Here is a 21,718-nt window from a genome sequence, read left to right on the forward strand (position 1 = left end):
TGCGCGTGACCCCCTTCCATGGGCGGAAGGCAGCGCTCTCACTGGATTAGTTGCCGATCATGTGCATGACCCCCCTTTTTAGGCGGAATACTGCACTCTCACCGGATACGGTACTGGCTATGTGCACGACCCCCTTCCATAGGCGGAACGCTGCACTCTCTCTGATGGGCTATGATGTACTTATGTACTATGTTACTATGCTGCACTCTCACTGGTTTCGCTGCCAGCCATAGGCATGACTCAGGCAGCATACATACATCCCTCTGTCTGTGGTGTTTTCTCGCAGGTACGTTACTGCCCATGTGCATGTACCCCATACATGGCGGGGTGCTTGCACTCTCGCTGGATCCGCTGTCGGCCATATGCATGACCCCTCTTCCGTGGGCGGTGTACGCACTCTCGCTGGATTCGCTGCCTGCCATGGGCATGCTTTCCTTCCTCAGGTGACATACACACATTCTCACTGACTGACTGTGTTTGTCTCTCACCAGTACGTTGCTGGCCATGTGTATGACTCCCATACATGGCGGGTGCACGCACTCTCCCTGGATGAGATGCTGGCCATGTGCATTACCCCCCCTTTTTTTCTGGGCGGCATGCTACACTCTCACCGGATACCTTGCTGGCCATGAGCATGGCCCTCTAACATGGGTGGAACGCTTGCACTCCCATTGCATACGGTGCTGGCCTTGTGCGTGACCACCCCACATTCCATGGGCAGAATTTGGCACGCTCATGAGATTCACGGCTGTCCTTGTATGGCTGTGCTGGACTTGTACATGTCCCCCTTCATTGGCAGAGTAGTTGCACTCTCGCTAAGTCAGTGTTGGGTGTATTATTGCACACTCACTTAATGCTAGGATAACCCTGTGCATGTTCCCCTTTCACTAGGTGGACCTCCTGCGTTCCTGCTGGATTATATGGTATGTCCTGCTTCTCTGAAGTAGGTACGGCCTTAGGCATCACTCCCTTTTGGGACCGGCCTTTGCACTCTTGCCGACTGCAGTTTGCCAGATACAATTTCCCCCCTTTCGGGGCGGACTGCTTGCGTTCCATCGCATGCTATACTAGGCTTGTGCATAACTCCCTTGCAGGTTGCACTTTGCAATTACGTACATGCTGTGGCACTCTGTGGCGAGCCCCCTTTTTCGCTGAATTAACCTTTTGCAGTGAGCGGACGTTCTTGTGCGTTGTTTGGGCCGTGTATGCCTTCTCCTCCTGTAGGTGGGTTGGCCTTCTCACTGCTTACGGGCTGCTCGTACGTATGCCTCATCTGCTTCCTGCGGCATACTTTTGTTTTCTTGGGATACGATGCTTGCCGCAAGCCTTGCACTCGTCTCTAAGGAGTTCATTCTGTCCACCTGACCCGGACGGGCTCTACTTGCTCTATGCTGCACGGAGCTGGGTGGTACTCATTCATTTAGTTGGCCCTTCATCCCAGGGAGTGTTCGTGGTTCCTAGATGCGTGCCCATTCGTCCTTCCGCGGTATTGCTTCCCTGCGCTAGTGGTCACATGGTCGAGAGTGCTGTTGTCTGGAGCGCCCCTCGAATTCTTTGTTGGCTCTGGCAGGACTGCGGTTCCCTTGCCTGCTCAAATTTCCTCCTCTTCGGATGTAGTGTGGTATGAGTCCTTCCTCTTGGCGCCTCTACGCTTCAGTCTGATCTGCTACCAAGTGCGGGCCGCTTTTCTCGGGAAGGTCACCCAAATTCTCTTGGGTGCTCGATTACCCAGGTCGGAGGACCTCCACCTTGGGTTCTTCAGGGTATTCGCCTTCTGCGAGGCGGTGAACCGGGCATCTCACAGTGTAGCAGGGTTCTGCTTTTGAGCTGTCCTATGGCTTCCCTGTTGCCCACTCCTCCGTTCGGTTGGAGGGTGTTATGCTGGCCTCTGTCTCGACTACCTTATCTCGCTGGCTCTGTTTGGCTCCTGCTCGGTACAGATCACTCCGATGTGGCTTCTGTCCCGCCAGACTTCAGAGGCTGTTCCTTCACTGTCCTCCCCTCTGGGGAGAGCATGGTTGTTCATGTGGATGGTTCCGGTGTTCCTTTTGGCCTCGTACTGTCTCCCTTGTTCACACTGGCTGTATTGGCTGTGCCTATTTACCGAGTCTACCGCGTTCTGTCCTCCCGCTGAGTGCAGATTGCGTGGTCCATTCTAAGACAATGGTCCTGCTGTAGACTTACCTTCTCGGTAACTTGGGGGGACTACCTTTCGGTCCAGATTGTCCTTTGATCTCCCACACCGGGACTGTAGAACATGGCTACATCAGCATGGACTTTAGCCTGTCTTGTCCTGGCATCTGGCGGATACTGGGCGGACCCTTTGGTTCCGTTCCGTCTGTCCTTCTGCTCCCCCACTCGGGTGGATACGGGACAACGTTGCTCGGGGGCCGACTGGACCAGTTTTGTCGACTTCTGCCCGTGTTACTGGTCTGCGCCTGATCACATTGGGTTTTCGCCCGCTTGCCAGGCGACTCCAGCGGGTTCGCTATTGTCCGCTCCTGGCTGTATTTTCGTCCAGGATCTGTCGTAAGACTTATGGTTTTTTTGTCTGGGGTTCTGTGGGAAGCTGTGCATTCCCCACTCTGACTTTTTCTCTCCCCATGGTTCTGTCTTTTTTCCAGTCCGGCCTGGACCTGGGACTGAGATTCCTTTACTTGAGGTGTCAAGTGTCAGCGCTGTTCTTCCTCTTCCAGCGTTCCCCGGCCCTCTGGGCCTGTCAAGACCTTCTTACTCGAAATGGCTCTTGGGTTCCTCTGTACTGTCCTTCGGTACCGCCCTGGGAACTACATACTGAGCTCTCGGCGCTCCAATCTTTTCCTTGGAGCCGTTACAGAAGTTCTCTCTACCCCGCCTGTCCTGTACGGTTGTGTTTCCGTATCAGTCGTGTCTCTGACGGGTGCCTGAATGGCCCCTTTTTTTGTTCTGAGCCTTCTGTCTTTTCCCAGGACAGGGCTGTTTCTACATCCCGTTCCTTCCTTCTGAAGGTGGTGTTGCCTTTCGCTTCAACACTTCACCGATTTGGACGTTGTTTGGGCCTTGCCGGTTTTTACTTGGAGATCTCCGACTCTTGTCGACGTTCGGTCTCTTGGGTTTCCTGGAGGTCCGCGCTTAGAGTTGGCGGACTCCAGGGTGGTTTTCCTCCGCTTTATCAGATTGGCTATTGCTGAGGTTACCGCACCGAGGGCAGGATTCTGCCTTTGCTGTCACCGTTCATTTCACCAGAGCGGTCGGTGCCTCCTGGGCCGGAGGCATTGGGCTTCGGCCATGCATTTGAGCAAGGCGGCCACAGGTCTTCCTTGCACGCTTTACAGAGTTCTACAGGGTGCATACTCTGGCTTCGGCGTATGCTGCTTTGGTCCGCCTGGGTCTGCAGGCGGCGGTTCCTTGATGCCTTCGGGTGCTTCGCCTTGGAGCTGTGGTCCCTCCCCTTTTGGACTGCTTTTGAACGTCCCAAGGTCTTCTGTGTCCCCCAAGGAAACTGGGCGAGAAAACGAGATTTTTGTATAACTTACCAGTAAAATCTCTTTCTCGCTCTTTCCTTGGGGAACACAGCACCCACCCATTCATTGTTTTCTCTACACGGTTTCCGAGTTTGTGTTACCCGTTGGGTAGTTGGCTTGTTGGTTCCTTGTTGGACTTTGCCTTTTCTCACTGCTTGGACACGCAACTGGCAGTCTCTCTCTCCAGGCTGAGGGTATAGCTGTGGAGGAGGGGCTTAACAGCTTTCACTTAGTGTCACGCCTCCTATGGAGATGAGCTATACCCAAGGTCTTCTGTGTCCCCCAAGGAAAGAGCGAGAAAGAGATTTTACTGGTAAGTTATACAAAAATCTCGTTTTTTTCCGGTATTGAGCCCCGAGGACGGAACTCAGTGCTGGAAAACTTTAACGCAAGTGTGAAAGTAGCCTTACTCCAGCACAGGGGAACCAAGACTGGTGTATGGGTATGCTGGTCTTGATAAATGTCCCTCATTGTCTTCTTGATTTGCAACAATTTGGTTACTGTTTTTATTTATGTATTTTACTCACTTATATAGCGCTGACATATTCCGCAGAACTTTAGAGACATTATCACACTGTCCCCAATGGGGCTCACAATCTAAGTTCCCTATCAGTAAGTCTTTGGAGTGTGGGAGGAAACCGGAGAACCTGGGGGAAACCCCTCGCAATCACGGGCAGAACATATAAACTCCATGCAGATGTGTCCTTTGTCGGATATGAGCCCAGGACCCCAGCACTGCTAGGCACTTCTGCTAACCACTGAGCCACCATGCTGTTTATTATCATTTAAAATACTTTTTTTTTTTTTTTCTGTTCTTTTACGATGAGAAACCTTAAAGGAATTCTGTCACTAGTGAGCTCCCTATCATACTCATGGCATAGATAAATAAGTTTAGGTCAACTGAGTAAAACCTGCTTTCCTGCTTCCTGATCCAAGGCTTTGCTCCTGAGTTATGAGCTGTTTGGTGTAACAAGGGTGTCACTGTTATTGTTGTTTGGTATTTTCTCCCTGCTTTGATTGACAGGGCCAGACAGTGGTGATGTAATCTCGTCTGGCTGTGTGTTCACGCACATGCCACATAGCTTCACATATCGGCACAAGCGCAGTACAGTTGATTTTGGCTCTGCTCAAATTCTTTTGACGCCCAAGTATGTGCTTTTTTCATCCAAGTTAAAAAAGAGCACATGGATGCAGTCTATTGCAAGCTCTCTCCAAAAGAAAGACCCCAATAAACCTTCTCCAAGCCAGAAGGCCCCACAAGGGTAAGGGATTGATGGCCTTGCTTCTACAAGGCTTAAGGAAAGCCTGTCTTTCTTCTAGCTTCCACCTGCGCTGCCACCCCAGTGTGCACCAGGAGCCAAAGTTGAAGTTTGACTTCCCCGAAAGGGGGAGCTGGTGTTGCCCAGATAGCCACACACACCCCCCACTTTAGACTTCTAGGAGGGATATCCCATAAGGGCACTGCACCCTGACAAGAGCCTTGTTCCAAGCATATCACATATGCTATACCATATGGCTTAGGGCTCATTCAGGCAACCATATGTATTTTGGGGTCCGCAAATTGGGGGAAGCAGCCAATGGCAGGCGGGGACGAGGACGAGCCTCCCTAGCACCCTAGTATCGCGGGTGACGGGAGCGGGATGAGTATATTACCTGTGAGGGGCCGGGCACATGGGGGGGGGGGGGGGGGGCTGAATGACAGAGATTTGCATTTACCTACTGCGCTCCATAACTTTGCTAAGTAACATTTAAAGGCACCCAAGAACATTGCAATTGGTACACTAGGTATCTAGTAATTTTATTAGCTTTTTGCTTAACAGCAATTTTTAAAGTGCAAAGAAATGCCATTTGTAGCATCTTAAATGGACACTTTCTCATCAAAATTTATCACATATTAACAGCCTATATATATGTGTATTCTATGTACATTTTTTTTCTCAATCAGATCATTACTGCTGCCAGAAAGGGAAGCTGGATGAGGGACTGAATTAGAGCATCACGCATTACACTGATAAGAGAAATGCTTTTCTGTGGACATCTTTATCTTGGTCCATCAAGAGAACAAAACTTTCATACTGTTATCTCAAAGCTACACCTGTTATCATAAAGAGGATTACTTTGCAGATAACAGCTCCCACTCAAAGCAGCAGTAAACGAACAGTGAATTACCTATCTATATAGGTGTTATCATTTGCGTCAAATGCTACAGAAGGACAATCATTTATATTTGATTTTTTAATGGTATAACTATTGCAGCATGGTGGCTCAGTGGTTAGCTCTAGTGCCTTGCAGCGCTGGAGTCCTAGCTTCAAATCCGACCAATGACAGCATATGTATGGAGTTGTTCTCCCCGTGTTTGTGCGGGTTTCCTCCGGGTACTCTGGTTTCCTCCCACACCTCAAAGATAAACAGGTAGGCAGTCTATATTGTGAGAACCACTGGAGATAGTAAATGATGATAAGGTCTGTAAAGCACTGCAGTATACGTCAGCGCTATAGAAGTGAGTAAAAGAAATACTGCCAAAATAGAATACATAGAACCGAAAAAGAAGAAGAGGCCTCCCTACGATACCATAAATGAGGGCAACCAGAACCAATCATATAAACCTAAAAATGTTGCTAGAAGAACAACCATAGAATGCCCAATAAAAATATAAATATTTTATTAAATCATCAATTGATCAAAAATTATTTAAAGACATTTTCACAGAATTACTATGGAGAAAAATCAGCAAAACAACCTGGATACAGTAGTCCCCCCTGTCGGTGCCTCAAAAGCCCGCCAAATAGATGATATACATGTCCATGCAATATGCAGTGAGGTAATTCACAAGCAGCAAATATCAGGTAAATACCTGCTACAAGTGACTGTGATATTCACCTCACTGCACAGCCCAGTAGAGAGTAGTGTGTACTGATGAGGCCCTAAATGGTAGTATTCTAGAGCACATAATCACATACCATCCGTTAAATAATTTCAAATGAATATACCCCTAAACAACAGGTCATGGATAGCAGACTACAAAATAACAAGCTATTACACAGAAGTACCCACTGGGAACGTGAACATACCCATAGACATGATGAAGGGCTGAGACACCGAACACAGGGCAGGCAAGAACCCCGACGCGCGTTTCGCCTCAGCTTCGTCAGGAGGTTAATGAGAGTGTGGCTATGGCTCCCCCTTTATACCCCTCATGTGGCTGCACATATGTAAATAATTGATATAACTCGGCTGATACCTGTTAACCGAGCGCTTGTGCCCGATGATGCACGCCGTGGACATCATGGAGGCGCCGCATTCATCAGGAGGAGGGGTGGAACGCAAGCATGCGTTCCAGCCCGCCTCCCAAGGAAACACAGCGGCGTCCCCACGTGACCCGGCGCACAGCGCATCCTGGCCAAGCGCTGCATCAGCTCATTCAGCAGACATGCCATTGGACTCTGGAAATGTCAAACCCTCTTCAAATATATGGGAAATGGTTTTAGCCCTAAATAGAGTCTACATTGAGTGTATATGGTTCAAAAATGACAGAGGACCGCTGAATATTCAGAACTAATAGCAGAGAAGATAGAAAAGAGGGGTAAAAAAGAAGAGCGGGAGGGATCAGGAGGAATGAACAAAAACTCCATACCATATATTATAAAATTAGATCATGGATATGTGTATCCATGATCACATAATTATACAAGGGATCCTTGGTGTCGTACTGTATAATAGTAAATTAATACATCAGCAATAACATGATTCTATGGACAATTAAGTGCCCGGATTCCCAACAAGAAAAACTATAATTCCACAGTACCATGATTTCATACAAGATTACAACAAATTAACATGATAGATGTATACAAGAAGAATACCATGATTCCACATTATTTGAATCCCATGATTTTTAGCAATAAATTTACATATCCATGACACCATGATTACAACAATCTATCACCAACAGACATTATGTGCATAATTATGTGATACAATATGTATTTCCTCTAAGACGTAATAAATATACATCAATTATGTACATATATATATGTAGAGGAAAACAATAATATTCCAAAAACAAAAGTGATGTTGCTCTCATACCAATATTACCAAAGACAGATTTAAGTAACCCATCCAACAATTCATTCCATAGAGGTGTAGATTCCATTAGATAAAAATTGTGTCCTATCAAGCCCATAAAAGGGACATTTTCATAAATTCATAAATAGTGTGAAGCACCGCAGGGAATGATGTTTTTGGAATATTATTGTTTTCCTCTACATATATATATATATATGTACATAATTGATGTATATTTATTACGTCTTAGAGGAAATACATATTGTATCACATAATTATGCACATAATGTCTGTTGGTGATAGATTGTTGTAATCATGGTGTCATGGATATGTAAATTTATTGCTAAAAATCATGGGATTCAAATAATGTGGAATCATGGTATTCTTCTTGTATACATCTATCATGTTAATTTGTTGTAATCTTGTATGAAATCATGGTACTGTGGAATTATAGTTTTTCTTGTTGGGAATCCGGGCACTTAATTGTCCATAGAATCATGTTATTGCTGATGTATTAATTTACTATTATACAGTACGACACCAAGGATCCCTTGTATAATTATGTGATCATGGATACACATATCCATGATCTAATTTTATAATATATGGTATGGAGTTTTTGTTCATTCCTCCTGATCCCTCCCGCTCTTCTTTTTTACCCCTCTTTTCTATCTTCTCTGCTATTAGTTCTGAATATTCAGCGGTCCTCTGTCATTTTTGAACCATATACACTCAATGTAGACTCTATTTAGGGCTAAAACCATTTCCCATATATTTGAAGAGGGTTTGACATTTCCAGAGTCCAATGGCATGTCTGCTGAATGAGCTGATGCAGCGCTTGGCCAGGATGCGCTGTGCGCCGGGTCACGTGGGGACGCCGCTGTGTTTCCTTGGGAGGCGGGCTGGAACGCATGCTTGCGTTCCACCCCTCCTCCTGATGAATGCGGCGCCTCCATGATGTCCACGGCGTGCATCATCGGGCACAAGCGCTCGGTTAACAGGTATCAGCCGAGTTATATCAATTATTTACATATGTGCAGCCACATGAGGGGTATAAAGGGGGAGCCATAGCCACACTCTCATTAACCTCCTGACGAAGCTGAGGCGAAACGCGCGTCGGGGTTCTTGCCTGCCCTGTGTTCGGTGTCTCAGCCCTTCATCATGTCTATGGGTATGTTCACGTTCCCAGTGGGTACTTCTGTGTAATAGCTTGTTATTTTGTAGTCTGCTATCCATGACCTGTTGTTTAGGGGTATATTCATTTGAAATTATTTAACGGATGGTATGTGATTATGTGCTCTAGAATACTACCATTTAGGGCCTCATCAGTACACACTACTCTCTACTGGGCTGTGCAGTGAGGTGAATATCACAGTCACTTGTAGCAGGTATTTACCTGATATTTGCTGCTTGTGAATTACCTCACTGCATATTGCATGGACATGTATATCATCTATTTGGCGGGCTTTTGAGGCACCGACAGGGGGGACTACTGTATCCAGGTTGTTTTGCTGATTTTTCTCCATAGTAATTCTGTGAAAATGTCTTTAAATAATTTTTGATCAATTGATGATTTAATAAAATATTTATATTTTTATTGGGCATTCTATGGTTGTTCTTCTAGCAACATTTTTAGGTTTACAAAATAGAATACAGCCAAAAGTAATAAGAAAATAATTGTTTATGAATAATAAGTTAAAAAATACCCCTTTTTCATGGAAGTGTCCCATAAATGCGTAGTGCAGTAGTTTCAGATGCTTCTTCTTCATTTCAGATTTCCACTGCTTTGGGGGATAGCTGGCAACACAAAGGTAGCCCATCAGAGGGAGAGGATCTTGTACAGAGTATTCAGTCTGTGTCTAGCCAGGTAAACTTTTTTTTACCATAGTGTACATACTACTAGACTTTTCCTGGTATATTTTGCTAGACCACTAAATGTTTGTGAAAATTAAAATGGCATGTATTGTCTGATCTCTTCTTACATTAGGCTTCAAGTAGCTTTACTGGGCAAACTGTGTCCTCCTCCTCCTCCATGGAGTTTTTTAATCTACCTCCTCAGGAGACCACCAAGTTTGATATCCCTGTAACATCAGGTATGTACGAATCCTTCCGTTTTGCACCACTGTTATGGCAGATGGATATTTACTCCTTAAAGAGGTTCTCCAGGAATTAAGAAAATAAAATTACTGAAAATACTTAAATATTACTTTATTCTAAATATATTCCAAAATACCTTTCATTAGTTATAAAGGCTTGTTTTGTCAAGGGAGCAATTATTAGGAGAAAAAAAATGGTCGCCATCGTATTAGTACAGACAAAACCTGTCCTAATCACACAACAGGACAAGTTACTTCAGGACACTGAGCAAAATAGCTGCCTCATCCTCCCCTCTGCTCCTCCTGAACTCCATTCGTACAGAGATTCAGCTGAAAATCTTATTAAATTGTATTCAGGATCATAATCCCTGACAGGTAGAGCAAAGAGGAGGCTGAGGCAGCTCCTTAGCTCAGTGTTCTGAGCTCTGTGTGGTTAGGACAGGTTTTGTGTTTACTAATACAATGGCAGACATTTTATTTTTCCTAATGATTGCTCTGAAGACAAAATGAGCCATTATAACTAATAAAAGTTAGTTGGGAATATATTTATAATAAAGTAATATTTAAAGGGGTTGTCCAAGTCCCTGGAAGTATTTTCATTTTCTTAATTCCAAGAGAACACCTTTTAAAGGGCCTTTCTGATATTAGAAAAAAGAATCTGCTTTTCTCGTGCATGGCATTGGGGGACACAGCACCATGGGTATATGTCCAACTACCACTAGGAGGCGACACTAGACATAAAAAGTGTTGGCTCCTCCCCGTTGGGCTATACCCTCTCCACAGACACTAGGCAGCTCAGTTTTGTTCTAGTGTCCATAGGAGGCAGACCTGACCTGCTTTTTTGTGCAGGTCATCCTGCTACTTTTTTATTTTATTTTTTCTTTAATCATTTTTTCTTTCTCTGCAGGTTTCGGCCTGCGGCAGGGGTGGCTCCATCGTGTTCCACTTTAGTTGCCCCCCTGCGGGCGCGTACTCAGGTACCTGGCAGCCACCCAGTCCCCAAATCTGCTTCCGCAGTGGAATTCCGGCAGTCCCACGGTTCCCGTGTTGAGTCCGCCGAGGGGGTGGTTACTGCTGCGCCTGTAGACGTCTGAGGGTGAGTATGTTAGATTAGGGATCCCACCCTCCTTCCCGGGCCTGGACGCGTTCCCCCCTCATGTTCCCTACCCGGATACATGATACCGCTTTTATTGCTGTGTGGGACAATGCCTTGCCTCTGATAAGCTGCCTTGCCTCTGCTACATAGCTTGTTGGTTTTTTCTCTCAGCTGTATCCTGGCCCCTGAAACCCCTGGCCTTCCGTTTTTTTCTCTCCCTGGGGGTCTCTTCCTCAGCTCTCTCCCCCACCTGGCCCCCGTTCGTCGCGGCAATTCTGGGGCACTATCGCGGTCGCGGCCGTTCGCTCCCGGCCGCGCTCCATTACTTTAGTCCCCGGCTTTTCGGGCCTACTAAGCCGCAACTCCCCGCCCACTTTCTTCTCTTCCCGGGCTTACTCCGTCTCCTCCCCTCCGTGGGGGGAGCCTGGGAGGGGCCTCTTCTGCCTGCCAAGCCGGCCCCAGGTTCTCTGCTCTCTCTCTGAGGGGCGGTTCTTTCTCCGGCTGTCGGCTCCTTCTTTCTCCGGTCGCCGGCTCCTGCTATCTCCGGTCGCCAGCTTCTGCGCTGGGTGCGCTGCATAACTCCTGGGGTCCGGTAGGCAGCCTCTGGCTGAATTGCTCCACAGGCCCCTTCCCTCTCTCCCCTCTCTATTGCTGCATTCTCCTGCAGCCCTGCCACCTGCATGAGGTTTCCTGCCTACTATATAGCTGCTGCAGCACCTCTTGGGAACTGTTGTTTCCGGGGTTAGATAGGTCAGCCCTGCTGCTCTATGGGGCCTCCTCTCCCAGCCTCCGTATCGGATCGCCACGATTTTCGTGCGTCCGTTGTCTACGGAGGTTTCCACGTGGTAGGGCCCCCCCCGCGCGCGAATGGGCTCTCTCCATGGCGATCCTTCAGTCCCTGGCGGATTCGCTGGAGCGCTACCTACAAATTGCGGTCTCCTTCCCCCCTGAGCCACGCGCACGCTAAGATACAGGGTCACGCAAGGAGTAGCCCATGGACCACCCTTGGGTGGTCTCAACTAGCTTCCACCCCTCCCCAGCATCCTCGGGTCCCCCAGGACAGGCCGGAGGCTGGTGACGAAGCCTTCTCTGTCAGTTGCCTCTGGGGACACCTCTGCACCGATTCCCTCGGAACAGAGCATCAGGCGGTCTTCCACCGTGCAGAATCCCTCTGCGTGGTCAAGTCAAACGTGCATGGTGGTACCTACCCTACCAGGTTTGGTGCCCCTCTTGTGGACTTTCAGATGGCGCCCTCCTGCCTGCACAGGTAATTACCGCACAGGTAAGGCAGCCGTCACCGTGCTTAGCAACTGGGACACCTACGCGGTGTCTCTGGTATGTACGCCCTCGTAGGCTGTGCACGACAGACCTTCCTGGCCCCTATCCAGGGGCTATGTTTTAGGCAAGCTGATAATTCAGGCAAACGCCACTTGTAGGGTTGGCTCCCCTTCTCGGCCTCTAAAGGTTCTTTTGTAATGCCTGTACCAGAGAATACAGGCCGGCTTCTATGCCGTGGCGATTACATCTGTCTGTTTCCAGCTGCCTTGTTACTTTCATAGGTAGAGTTCCTGCTGACTGGTTAGGTGTTCCATGCGGCACTATTTCCCCCTGCCGGGCGAGATACACAGGCCGCCTTCAATTGCCGTAGCAATTGCACCTGTCTGTTTCCAGCCACCTTGCTCCCTTCATGGGTAGAGTCCCTACACCATCTCCTGATGCTGTATCCAGTATCCCTGGCGGGCTCTATTGTTCTGTGCGGCACTATTTCTCCCTTCCCGGCGAGATATAGAGGCCACTCTCAATTGCTGTGCAATTGCCTCTGTTTGGTTCTAGTGGGCACCAGGCTGCCACCTTGTGCCCTTCATTTTTATTTAACCTCTCTATCTCCAGGAGCTGTTGCCGTTGCTTCTGTCTGGCCTTATGGTGTACCTTGCGGCACTATTTCTCCCTTACTGGACGAGATATTGAGGCCACTTTGTAGTGCCGTTGCCACTGCAACCTCATCTAGAGTGAACCAAACAGCCATCTTACTCCCTTCTTAGGTGAGTTCCTGCACCGTCTCTGATGCTGCAGCCGTTACACCTGTCGGGCTCTATGGTGTGCCATGCGGCCCTATTTCCCTCTTTTTAGGTGAAATAGAGGGCATTCTTCAGTTGCCATTGCACTTACCTTGTTGTGGTGTGCACCTGTCGTTCCTTGTGGTACCGTGTGGCCCTATTTTTCCCTTCCCGAGCGAAATATAGGTGCCATAGCTAACGTGGCAGCCGTTGCACTTCTCTGGTCCTAGGGTGCTCCATGTGGACCCTTCGCTCTAATCTTAGACCTAGTACCTCGGCCATCTCCAGATGCTGTACCCATTGCACCGGTCTGGTCGTATCTCTGCACTACACAGCATCATGTCTACCTTACAGGTTGAGGACCTGTACCCTCCAAATGCGGTCGCATTCCTGGATGCTGTGGTTTTGTTTCCACCCTCCTTAGTGTGCATCATGCAGCCACTTTACCTCGGTTTTGGGCGTGTATTTTTAGTACCCACGTGCTGGGCCCTATGGTGCAATCTGTGGCCCATACATTTTCTGTATTACTGGGTGCTTCCTTCCCCGGGCTCTACTCTGTGCTGCGGATGTTGGTTACTTCCCTTTTCGGCATCCTGGTTCAGCACGAATATGGTAGCCATATCTGGCAGGGGTGGGCCAGCCCAACCTCCTCCTTGTCGGTCTATTTCTACTTCTGGTGTACCCAGTATATGACTGATCTGTTCTGATCTGGTGGGTGGTCCACATACAACCACGCTCCCTACACCATGGCCTGGTGGTTGTTGGTTTTTGTGCTAGGGTTGCTATTGCCATCCTTATCAAATACTACTTTCGGCTGCACTCCGCGTTCCACATATTATAAAGGAGTATCCGCGCTGTTTTCTATTACAGGGCGGACCATTCCTCGTGGAGTACAGTGATCTCCACTGGATCTTCTCCTTGTTGGGATACGTAGCTTGCTGAGCTCCGGCCGCTGCAGTAGTTTTTCGGCCATCACTTGATGTCCTCCGCCACACGGAATCCTCCTGGGGTCAGCGACATTTCCTCGCTGGACGTCCTCCCTGATGAGTCAGGGACAGAACCACTGAGCGTCACACACCTGCCTGGTAGGTGAATTTTCTGCTGATTGCTCTGACATAGGACAGGGTTCCGTAGTTCCTTCTGGGTCCGGGTTTTCCCTTATATCTATGCTTAGTTGTACTATCTAACAGAGGGCAGTCCTTTGGGACCTTGCTATTGTCCTCGCCCATCTGGTACTCTCTCCCCCTGGGAGCCTTCTGTATGTCGGTCGCAGCTGGTTTCTACATTTCGTGTAGTCACCCCCGCTTCTTTTATAGCGACTTCACCATTCCTTATGCATATGGGTGTCTGTTGTTTTAGTGGTACAACCCAAGCCGCTGTATTTGCCCTCCCCGGGACAATGTATGCTGATTGCTAGCCACTATTCTTGGAATGGCTAGTTGTCCATGGCCAATTCCTTCCCACAGGGTGGTTCTTTTCATTTTTTCTTGGATATTCTGGTTTTTGTTGTCCTCTGGTGGTTCAGTTCCTGGTTCCTTGTGAGCCCATTGCGGGTAACTCCTTTCTGGAGTCCCTGTCCCCGTTCATTTGATCACACAGATTCTGTAGGATTATCGTTGTTTGGGAGGGGCCTGGGTTGATTGTTCCCCTTGCGGGTTCCAATAGCCTTTTGGACCTCATGGGGTTCATGTCTGTCTTCCCATCCTCCCACTTCAAGTACCTGGTGTTGAGTGGTTTAGTGCTACGGTTTGCATGTCCACCTTATGGTATCCTTCGGGAGGGACTCCTCCTGTTTGTAGAGCCTTCCTCCTTAGACTTTTGGGAGTACTCTCCTTCTCCTCCCATGTCTCTCAGTCCAGTGTGTCCCTGCTGAGATTTCCTTGCCCTGCATTTCCCTGATACTTCATTTGGCCGGAGTTTTCTCCGGTCTTGCGCTTCTCAGCGATTATTTTATTTCAGGGGCTCGTTCCTCGTCTCCTGGTTTTAGGATGCAGGTCTTCTCTTATTTTTTTCTTTTTACCTGGCCTTTACTTCCTACCCCCTCCCTTTCCAAGGGTTGGCGGTTTCCCTTAGCGCCTTTGGGAGTTTTCTCTTTCCAATTGGACGTTTATCTTCATCACCTGCTTCGCGGTGGGGGGGGGGGGGGGGGGGAGTCCTGCTCCCTTCATATGTGAGCCTTGCTATGGCTTCCCTCTCTCCAGTGTGCCCCTGCTGAGATTTCCTGGGCTTGCATCTGGTTCCCTTCTTCCCTGATAATGAGTTTCGCCAGAGTTTCTCCGGTCTTGCGCTTCTCAGCGATATTTTGTTTTCAGAGGCTCGTTCCTCGTCTCCTGGTTGGGGATGCAGGTCTTGTCTTTTCTCTTCTCTTTTCCTGTTTTTTACCTACAACCCCCTCCCCTTCCAGGGGTTGGCGGTTTCCCTTAGCGCCTTTAGGATCTTTTCCTTTCAATAGGGCGCTTAGTTTTTTCACCTGCTTTGCGGTGAGAGGAGACCTGCTCCACTCTCATGTGAGCCTTGTTATAGCTTCACTCTCTCGTTTGGCCTTCAGTGGTTCCAATTTCCCTTGCTCCCCTGGCCCTTCAGGGGTTGACCTCAGGGTGTTTGTGCTTTCGCCTGAGACAATTGGTATGTTGGGTAGATCCGATACGCGATGCTGTCCTACTTTCACTCCAGCCTTCGGCTGAGCTGGGTGTTCCTTGCCTTTTTCTTGCATTTGGGACCTTCTCCCAGGCATTTGTCCTGGGGTGCTGGCAGTCGTCACTGTGGCCTCCTTGGAGTTTCTCCCTTGTTATGAGGCTTCCTGCCTATTCCGTGCTTTTCTCCTGTTGGGTCACATGGTTCTCCCGCACCTGTATGCCCACAGGTGGCATGGTTGTTCTTCCCACCCTCGGGGACTGCTTTGGGACGTCCCATGGTGCTGTGTCCCCCAATGCCATGCACGAGAAAATTGGATTTTTTGTACTCACCGTAAAATCCTTTTCTCGTAGTAGGCATTGGGGGACACAGATCCCTCCCTATGTTGTTTTACTTCAGCTTCTCCGGGCTGGTCTCTTGATCTTTCCCGGTATGGGAGTTGTTGGTTCCTTGCCTTTCTTCTCTCTCCTACTGCTTTTGGTACAAACTGAGCTGCCTAGTGTCTGTGGAGAGGGTATAGCCCAACGGGGAGGAGCCAACACTTTTTATGTCTAGTGTCGCCTCCTAGTGGTAGTTGGACATATACCCATGGTGCTGTGTCCCCCAATGCCTACTACGAGAAAAGGATTTTACGGTGAGTACAAAAAATCCAATTTTTACAAGTAAACAGCTCCTACATCTGTCTGAGTTCTGCCCGGTTTGTCTGCAGTTTAGCCTTAGTGAGTTGAATGAACAGGAAATGTAGATTTGTAATGAAAAATTAAACAATTTCCCAATATACTTTCTGGATCAATTTCTCATAATCTCTGATTGCTGTCTTTCAACAAAAACGTTCACTGTTTATTTCCAGTTGGTAAATAATCAGTCCTGGTCATAAGGAATCGATACAGAAAGTACATAACCCATTTTAAGGATTGGCCAAATGGTGGGCTTTGCTGTAGCTATGTGCCACATACTGCATTAAATATTGGATAATTTTCTAAATGCTTTTATTTTACATGTTTTATGTTATACTGATTTCTAATGATGTTTTATTCTCTGCCAAGACAGTACGTCTTCTGGTGCATAACTGTGAGCCGTGCATTTTGGAAGTTCAGAGGGCAGCTAAGCTGTCCAGTAGCAGTCGGCTGGGCAACGTCTATTCCTCTCAGCCCCCATGCAAATACATGTTCAGCTGTATCCTCCCTGAGAACAAAAGGATTGGGCATGTTGAAATCAAACATACCATCCTTATTTCCCCAACATCTTTCACAGGAGAGTCAGTAGCCCCCCATAAAGATGGATGGATGACACTAGATGGATGGCCAATACCGCTGAAATCAGTGGGCTCGGCTGATTCTAATCTAATGTGTATGTTCAGCCTTCCAGAGAACTAATCTCTTAAAAGAATTGTATAACATTCTTACAGAATGCAGCTAACCCAGTGATCAACTGATTTCTTTATCCTGTCCCCACTATTCCTCTGTAGAACTTGGCTGTCTGGAGCACTATAGAATGGGCACTTATCAGCTCTAACCAATAAAGAGGGGCTTCTCTATCAACCACCTAACAGTTTTGCTCAAGCTCTGCTTGGGCTTTGAGAAAACAAACTAACAGTTCAGCCTGAGTGGAGCTTGGGCAGCAAGGTGAGAGGGGGAGAGCTACTTTAACCCTTCATATCTCAGGCTGTGTAGTAGCTAGAGGTATGGGCCTGACAATCTAAACTTTCCCAGGATCACAGCATTAGCTTCTCTGCATCGGGAGATACAGCCTTTAGAAATTGTGTCAGCAAAAATCAGGCCTTAGGTACTTACACTCCTGACCCGATTTCTAAAGGCTATATCCCCCTTCCTTTAGAAGCTAATGATTCAATCATGGTCTTGTTTGAACCACAGAATAAAGTTATCATGTTAGGCTTCTTTAACATCTGCGCCTTTACTTTCCACTATTGAAATCAGTCATAGGATCTCAAAAGCGTGGGAAAACGCTACAGATTTGTCCCCATTCATTGTCAATGGGGACAAAACTGAACTGAAGGGAACGGAGTGCATCAGAATGCGTTCCATTTCATTGCGTTCCCATGATGCACACAGAAACGCTGCAAGCAGCATTTTGGATTTCGTCATGGGATGCGGAGCAAGACTGATCCGTCTCCATTAACTGGCATCTCATGCGGGATCTCTGACATAAAAAACAAACGTCCCCCATTGACTGATTTTAGAGACAGACCCGTCATGGCTATTTTAGAGATAATACAACCGGATCCGTTCATAACGGATGCAAACGGTTGTATTATCGATTCGTGACTGCATTTTTGCTGATCCATGACAGATCCAGCAAAAATGCAGATGAGAAAGTAGCATTACTTATGGTGTAGCATTACTTGGTGTTTCCCCAAAAATAAGCCCTACCCTGATAATAAGCCCTAGCGCTATTTTGCAGGGTTTTTGGAGTAGGCTTTAAATATAAGCCCTACTCCAAAAATAAGCCCTAGATACAGCCGTATTTTATTTATACGGGGGAAATGTGCGGGCTGCAGCAGCTCAGGAGCGCTCACTAATGGCTCTTGAGCTGCCACGAAACTGTGGGCAGCGCAGGCTTCAGTGAATTAGCCTTCAGTGAAGCCGCTAGCCCGTGCATATATCGCGGCACTAAGCAGCACCTGACCGGCGGGCTGGCGGCTTCACTAAATGCTAAATTATGCCGGCAACCCGCGATTCCCTTCACTTTCGCGTTGGGCGGGCTGGAGGTTTCTCTGTATGTCCTGTACTGCCGCCAGCCTGCACGTTCTTACTTGCATGAAGGAGACAGCAGGAGGATCTCCTTCTCCTCTCTGCTGCCTGGAGGAGCTCCCTACATCTCTCCTGTGCCATATCTGCTCTCTCTGGTACCGTAGATTGCTGCCTAGGTCCCTTGGGTAAGAACAGCTCAGGGGCAATATACGGTACCAGAATGAAAAATGTGTGTAAATATGCCTATAACCCCCTTCATCCATAGGAATATACTGCAGTATATGGGTGCATTCCTATGGATGAGGGGAGTTATAGTCATATTTAATATAAACACTATCCAGGGACTGTTCTGTAATTGGCATGTGTCTATATAAAATATGTTCATGGAGCCAAAATAAGCCCTACCCCTTTTTTCGGAGAAAAAAATAATATAAGACCCTGTCTTATTTTCGGAGAAACACTGGGTACATTTCAGGCACCAGAGTTGTGAGCCAGCTATATTTATTTCAGACATAAATTCAAAATCTATAATGAGAAAAGTGACATTTTCGGGAGGGTCTTTCCAATTTTAATGTGACTGGAGCTTAAGTGGTTGTTTTAAGTTAATTAAAAAACATACCAACAATAAATGGTCTAAAATAACAAAAGAAGTCTTACTTACCACTTTTCTACTGTGCCGCTTCCAGCATTGTGCTCCGGTCCTCCCTGCCAGCGTTTGTTTTCCTGGGTGTAGCAGTGACACCCAGCAGTCGCTTGCCATATCCTGCGGAGGCCAGTGATTGGTCTGCATGATTAGGTCCTTGGTAAGTGTAAGATGTCACAGCTTTAGCCAGGAAGATGACTTCAGTAAAAGACTGGAACACGGCGCTTGAAGCAGTAGCGGAAAAGTTGTAAGTATGCCTTGTGATTTTTGACCATTCTCTGTTGCTGCAGGGTTTTATTTAACGTGGACAACCCATTTAACCTCCTTACAATCACATTAAAATTGGAAAAACCCTCCCACAGATGTCACTTTTTTTAAATTGTAGATCTTTAATATATGAAGTAAATCCTATTGCCGAACAACTCGGGGGACACAGTAGCATTTTAACCCCATAGTGACATAACTAATGTTAGCCTTACCAGTAGGACCAGTAACATTTTCCCCCTTTGTGTTCCAGCAGTCATAACTTTTTTTTTTTATTTTATAAATTTTTTTTATTTTTTTTTGCAGGATTAGTTGTAGGTGTTTTAGGAACCATTTTGGGGTATAAGTAGAGTATTAAATAACTTTTATTATTTTGTTTTTAGGGAGAAGATAAAAACAGCAATTTAAACATTATTTTGTGGAATTTATTTATGGTTTTCACTCTGTGGTATAAATAACATAACTTTATTATGTGGTCAGTGCAAGGAGGATCATGCCAAATTTCTATATTTTTTCTTTCTTTTCTTTTCATTTCTTTTTTCTTTCCTCCTGCAGGCTGTCAGCTCCCCAACAGCCACCCTGACTGAAGAAGGGTGGCTGCTTGGGCGGGGCTTAGGGGGGGGTCTTGGGCGGGGCTTAGGGGGGGACTTAGTGGGTGCTGGTCGGCGCTGACTGATTCACGCGCATAACAAAACACAAGGTGCATGTTAAAATAGATAACTATTATATAAATGTGACTCAAAACTGACTAGGGGCTCTGCTGCACTGGGCTCTGCTGCACTGCTGATATTTTCAAGGTGACATGGAAGAGGAACTGTAGGTCATTCTCCCGCTCACTCCCTCAGATACTATCTGAAACCCCTCCCCCCTCCCCTCGGGCCTTCATGTTCATTTCCATTGGTGGGGCAATGAGACCTAACCAATCCCTCCCTCACTAGCCCTTTTCAGCTTTCTCATTGGTGGCAGTGGCTGGCCAGCATCACAGTTGGAAGGAAGGAACGCTCTCCTTCCGACTTGCTGTACGGCCGCACGCTGTGTGTGATATGCGCGTCGGGCACGCATGCGTCTTGCGCAGTGGCGTAACTAGAATTCTATGGGCCCCAGGGCAAACTTGGAATTTGGGCCCCCGTGGCAATAATAACCATGAGCACCACCGTGCCCCTCATGTGGCCAACGTGGCACGGTGGTGCTATTATTGCCAATGTTTTTTCAGTACCGGTTATTATAATGTAATATGATATTAGGGCAGGGGCAGCAAATAATGAGAGGGCAAAATGAAAAGGAAATATATAGAGAATGGGGGCTAAATGAAATATAGGTAGAGAGGGGCCACTGACAAAACTTTGGCAATAATAACCCGGTTATAATTGCCAATGTTTTGCCAGAGGACCCCTCTCTACCTATATTTCATTTTGCCCCCATTCTCTATATATTTCAGTTTTTGCCCCTTATTATTTGCTGTCCCTGCCATGCCCTCATATGGCCGGTGCGGGCTCCCCCCTTTCTGAATTCAGACATTAGTGCCACTGATCATCATCTGTTCCCCCCCCACCCCCGTAATTGCTCTGTACTTGCAGGCTGAATAAAATAATAGACGGTGGAGGTGCAGTAGACATCGCATATCTAGATTTTAGTAAGGCTTTTGACACTGTCCCACATAGAAGACTTATCAATAAACTGCAGTCATTGAGCATGGACTCCCATATTGTTGAGTGGATTAGGCAGTGGCTGAGTGACAGACAACAGAGGGTTGTAGTCAATGGAGAACATTCAAAACAAGGTAATGTTACCAGTGGGGTTCCACAGGGATCTGTACTGGGACCGATTTTGTTTAATATCTTCATAAGTGATATTGCAAAAGGCCTCGCTGGTAAGGTTTGTCTTTTTGCTGATGACACAAAGATATGTAACAGGGTTGATGTTCCTGGAGGGAAACGCCAAATGGAAAAGGATTTAGGAAAACTAGAAGAATGGTCAGAACTCTGGAAACTGAAATTTAATGTGGATAAGTGCAAGATAATGCACCTGGGGCGTAAAAACCCAAGGGCAGAATATAGAATATTTGACACAGTCCTGACCTCAGTATCTGAGGAAAGGGATTTAGGAGTAATTATTTCAGAAGACTTAAAGGTGGGAAGACAATGTAATAGAGCAGCACGAAATGCCAGCAGAATGCTTGGATGTATAGGGAGAGGTATAAGCAGTAGAAAGAGTGAAGTGCTTATGCCGCTGTACAGAACACTGGTGAGACCTCACTTGGAGTATTGTGCGCAGTACTGGAGGCCATATCTCCAGAAGGATATAGATACTCTAGAGAGAGTTCAGAGAAGAGCTACTAAACTAGTACATGGATTGCAGGATAAAACTTACCAGGAAAGGTTAAAGGACCTTAATATGTATAGCTTGGAAGAAAGAAGAGACAGAGGGGATATGATAGAAACTTTTAAATACATAAAGGGAATCAACTCGGTAAAGGAAGAGAGCATATTTAAAAGAAGAAAAACTACCACAAGAGGACACAGTTTTAAATTAGAGGGGCAAAGGTTTAAAAGTAATATAAGGAAGTATTACTTTACTGAGAGAGTAGTGGATGCATGGAATAGCCTTCCTGCAGAAGTGGTAGCTGCAAATACAGTGAAGGGGTTTAAG

The 21,718-nt window shown here is 47.0% G+C and overlaps 1 protein-coding gene across 6 annotated transcripts in view; it reads left to right on the top strand.

The window, feature by feature from the left end:
* Positions 1-21,718, top strand: part of SEC31B (SEC31 homolog B, COPII coat complex component) — a 145,028-nt gene that overhangs the window by 48,778 nt on the left and 74,532 nt on the right. For all 6 annotated transcript variants that reach the window (XR_005779409.1, XM_040434631.1, XM_040434633.1 and 3 more), the window contains exons 13-14: positions 9,343-9,435; positions 9,556-9,661. Coding sequence is in view for 5 of the 6 variants with exons in the window: in XM_040434631.1 (XP_040290565.1) it covers positions 9,343-9,435; positions 9,556-9,661 (199 nt within the window). In the remaining variant the exon portion in view is untranslated. The remainder of the gene's footprint in view (positions 1-9,342; positions 9,436-9,555; positions 9,662-21,718) is intronic.

The sequence above is a fragment of the Bufo bufo genome, chromosome 6 (genome assembly GCF_905171765.1).
Source record: "Bufo bufo chromosome 6, aBufBuf1.1, whole genome shotgun sequence".
Taxonomy (NCBI): Eukaryota; Metazoa; Chordata; class Amphibia; order Anura; family Bufonidae; genus Bufo; species Bufo bufo.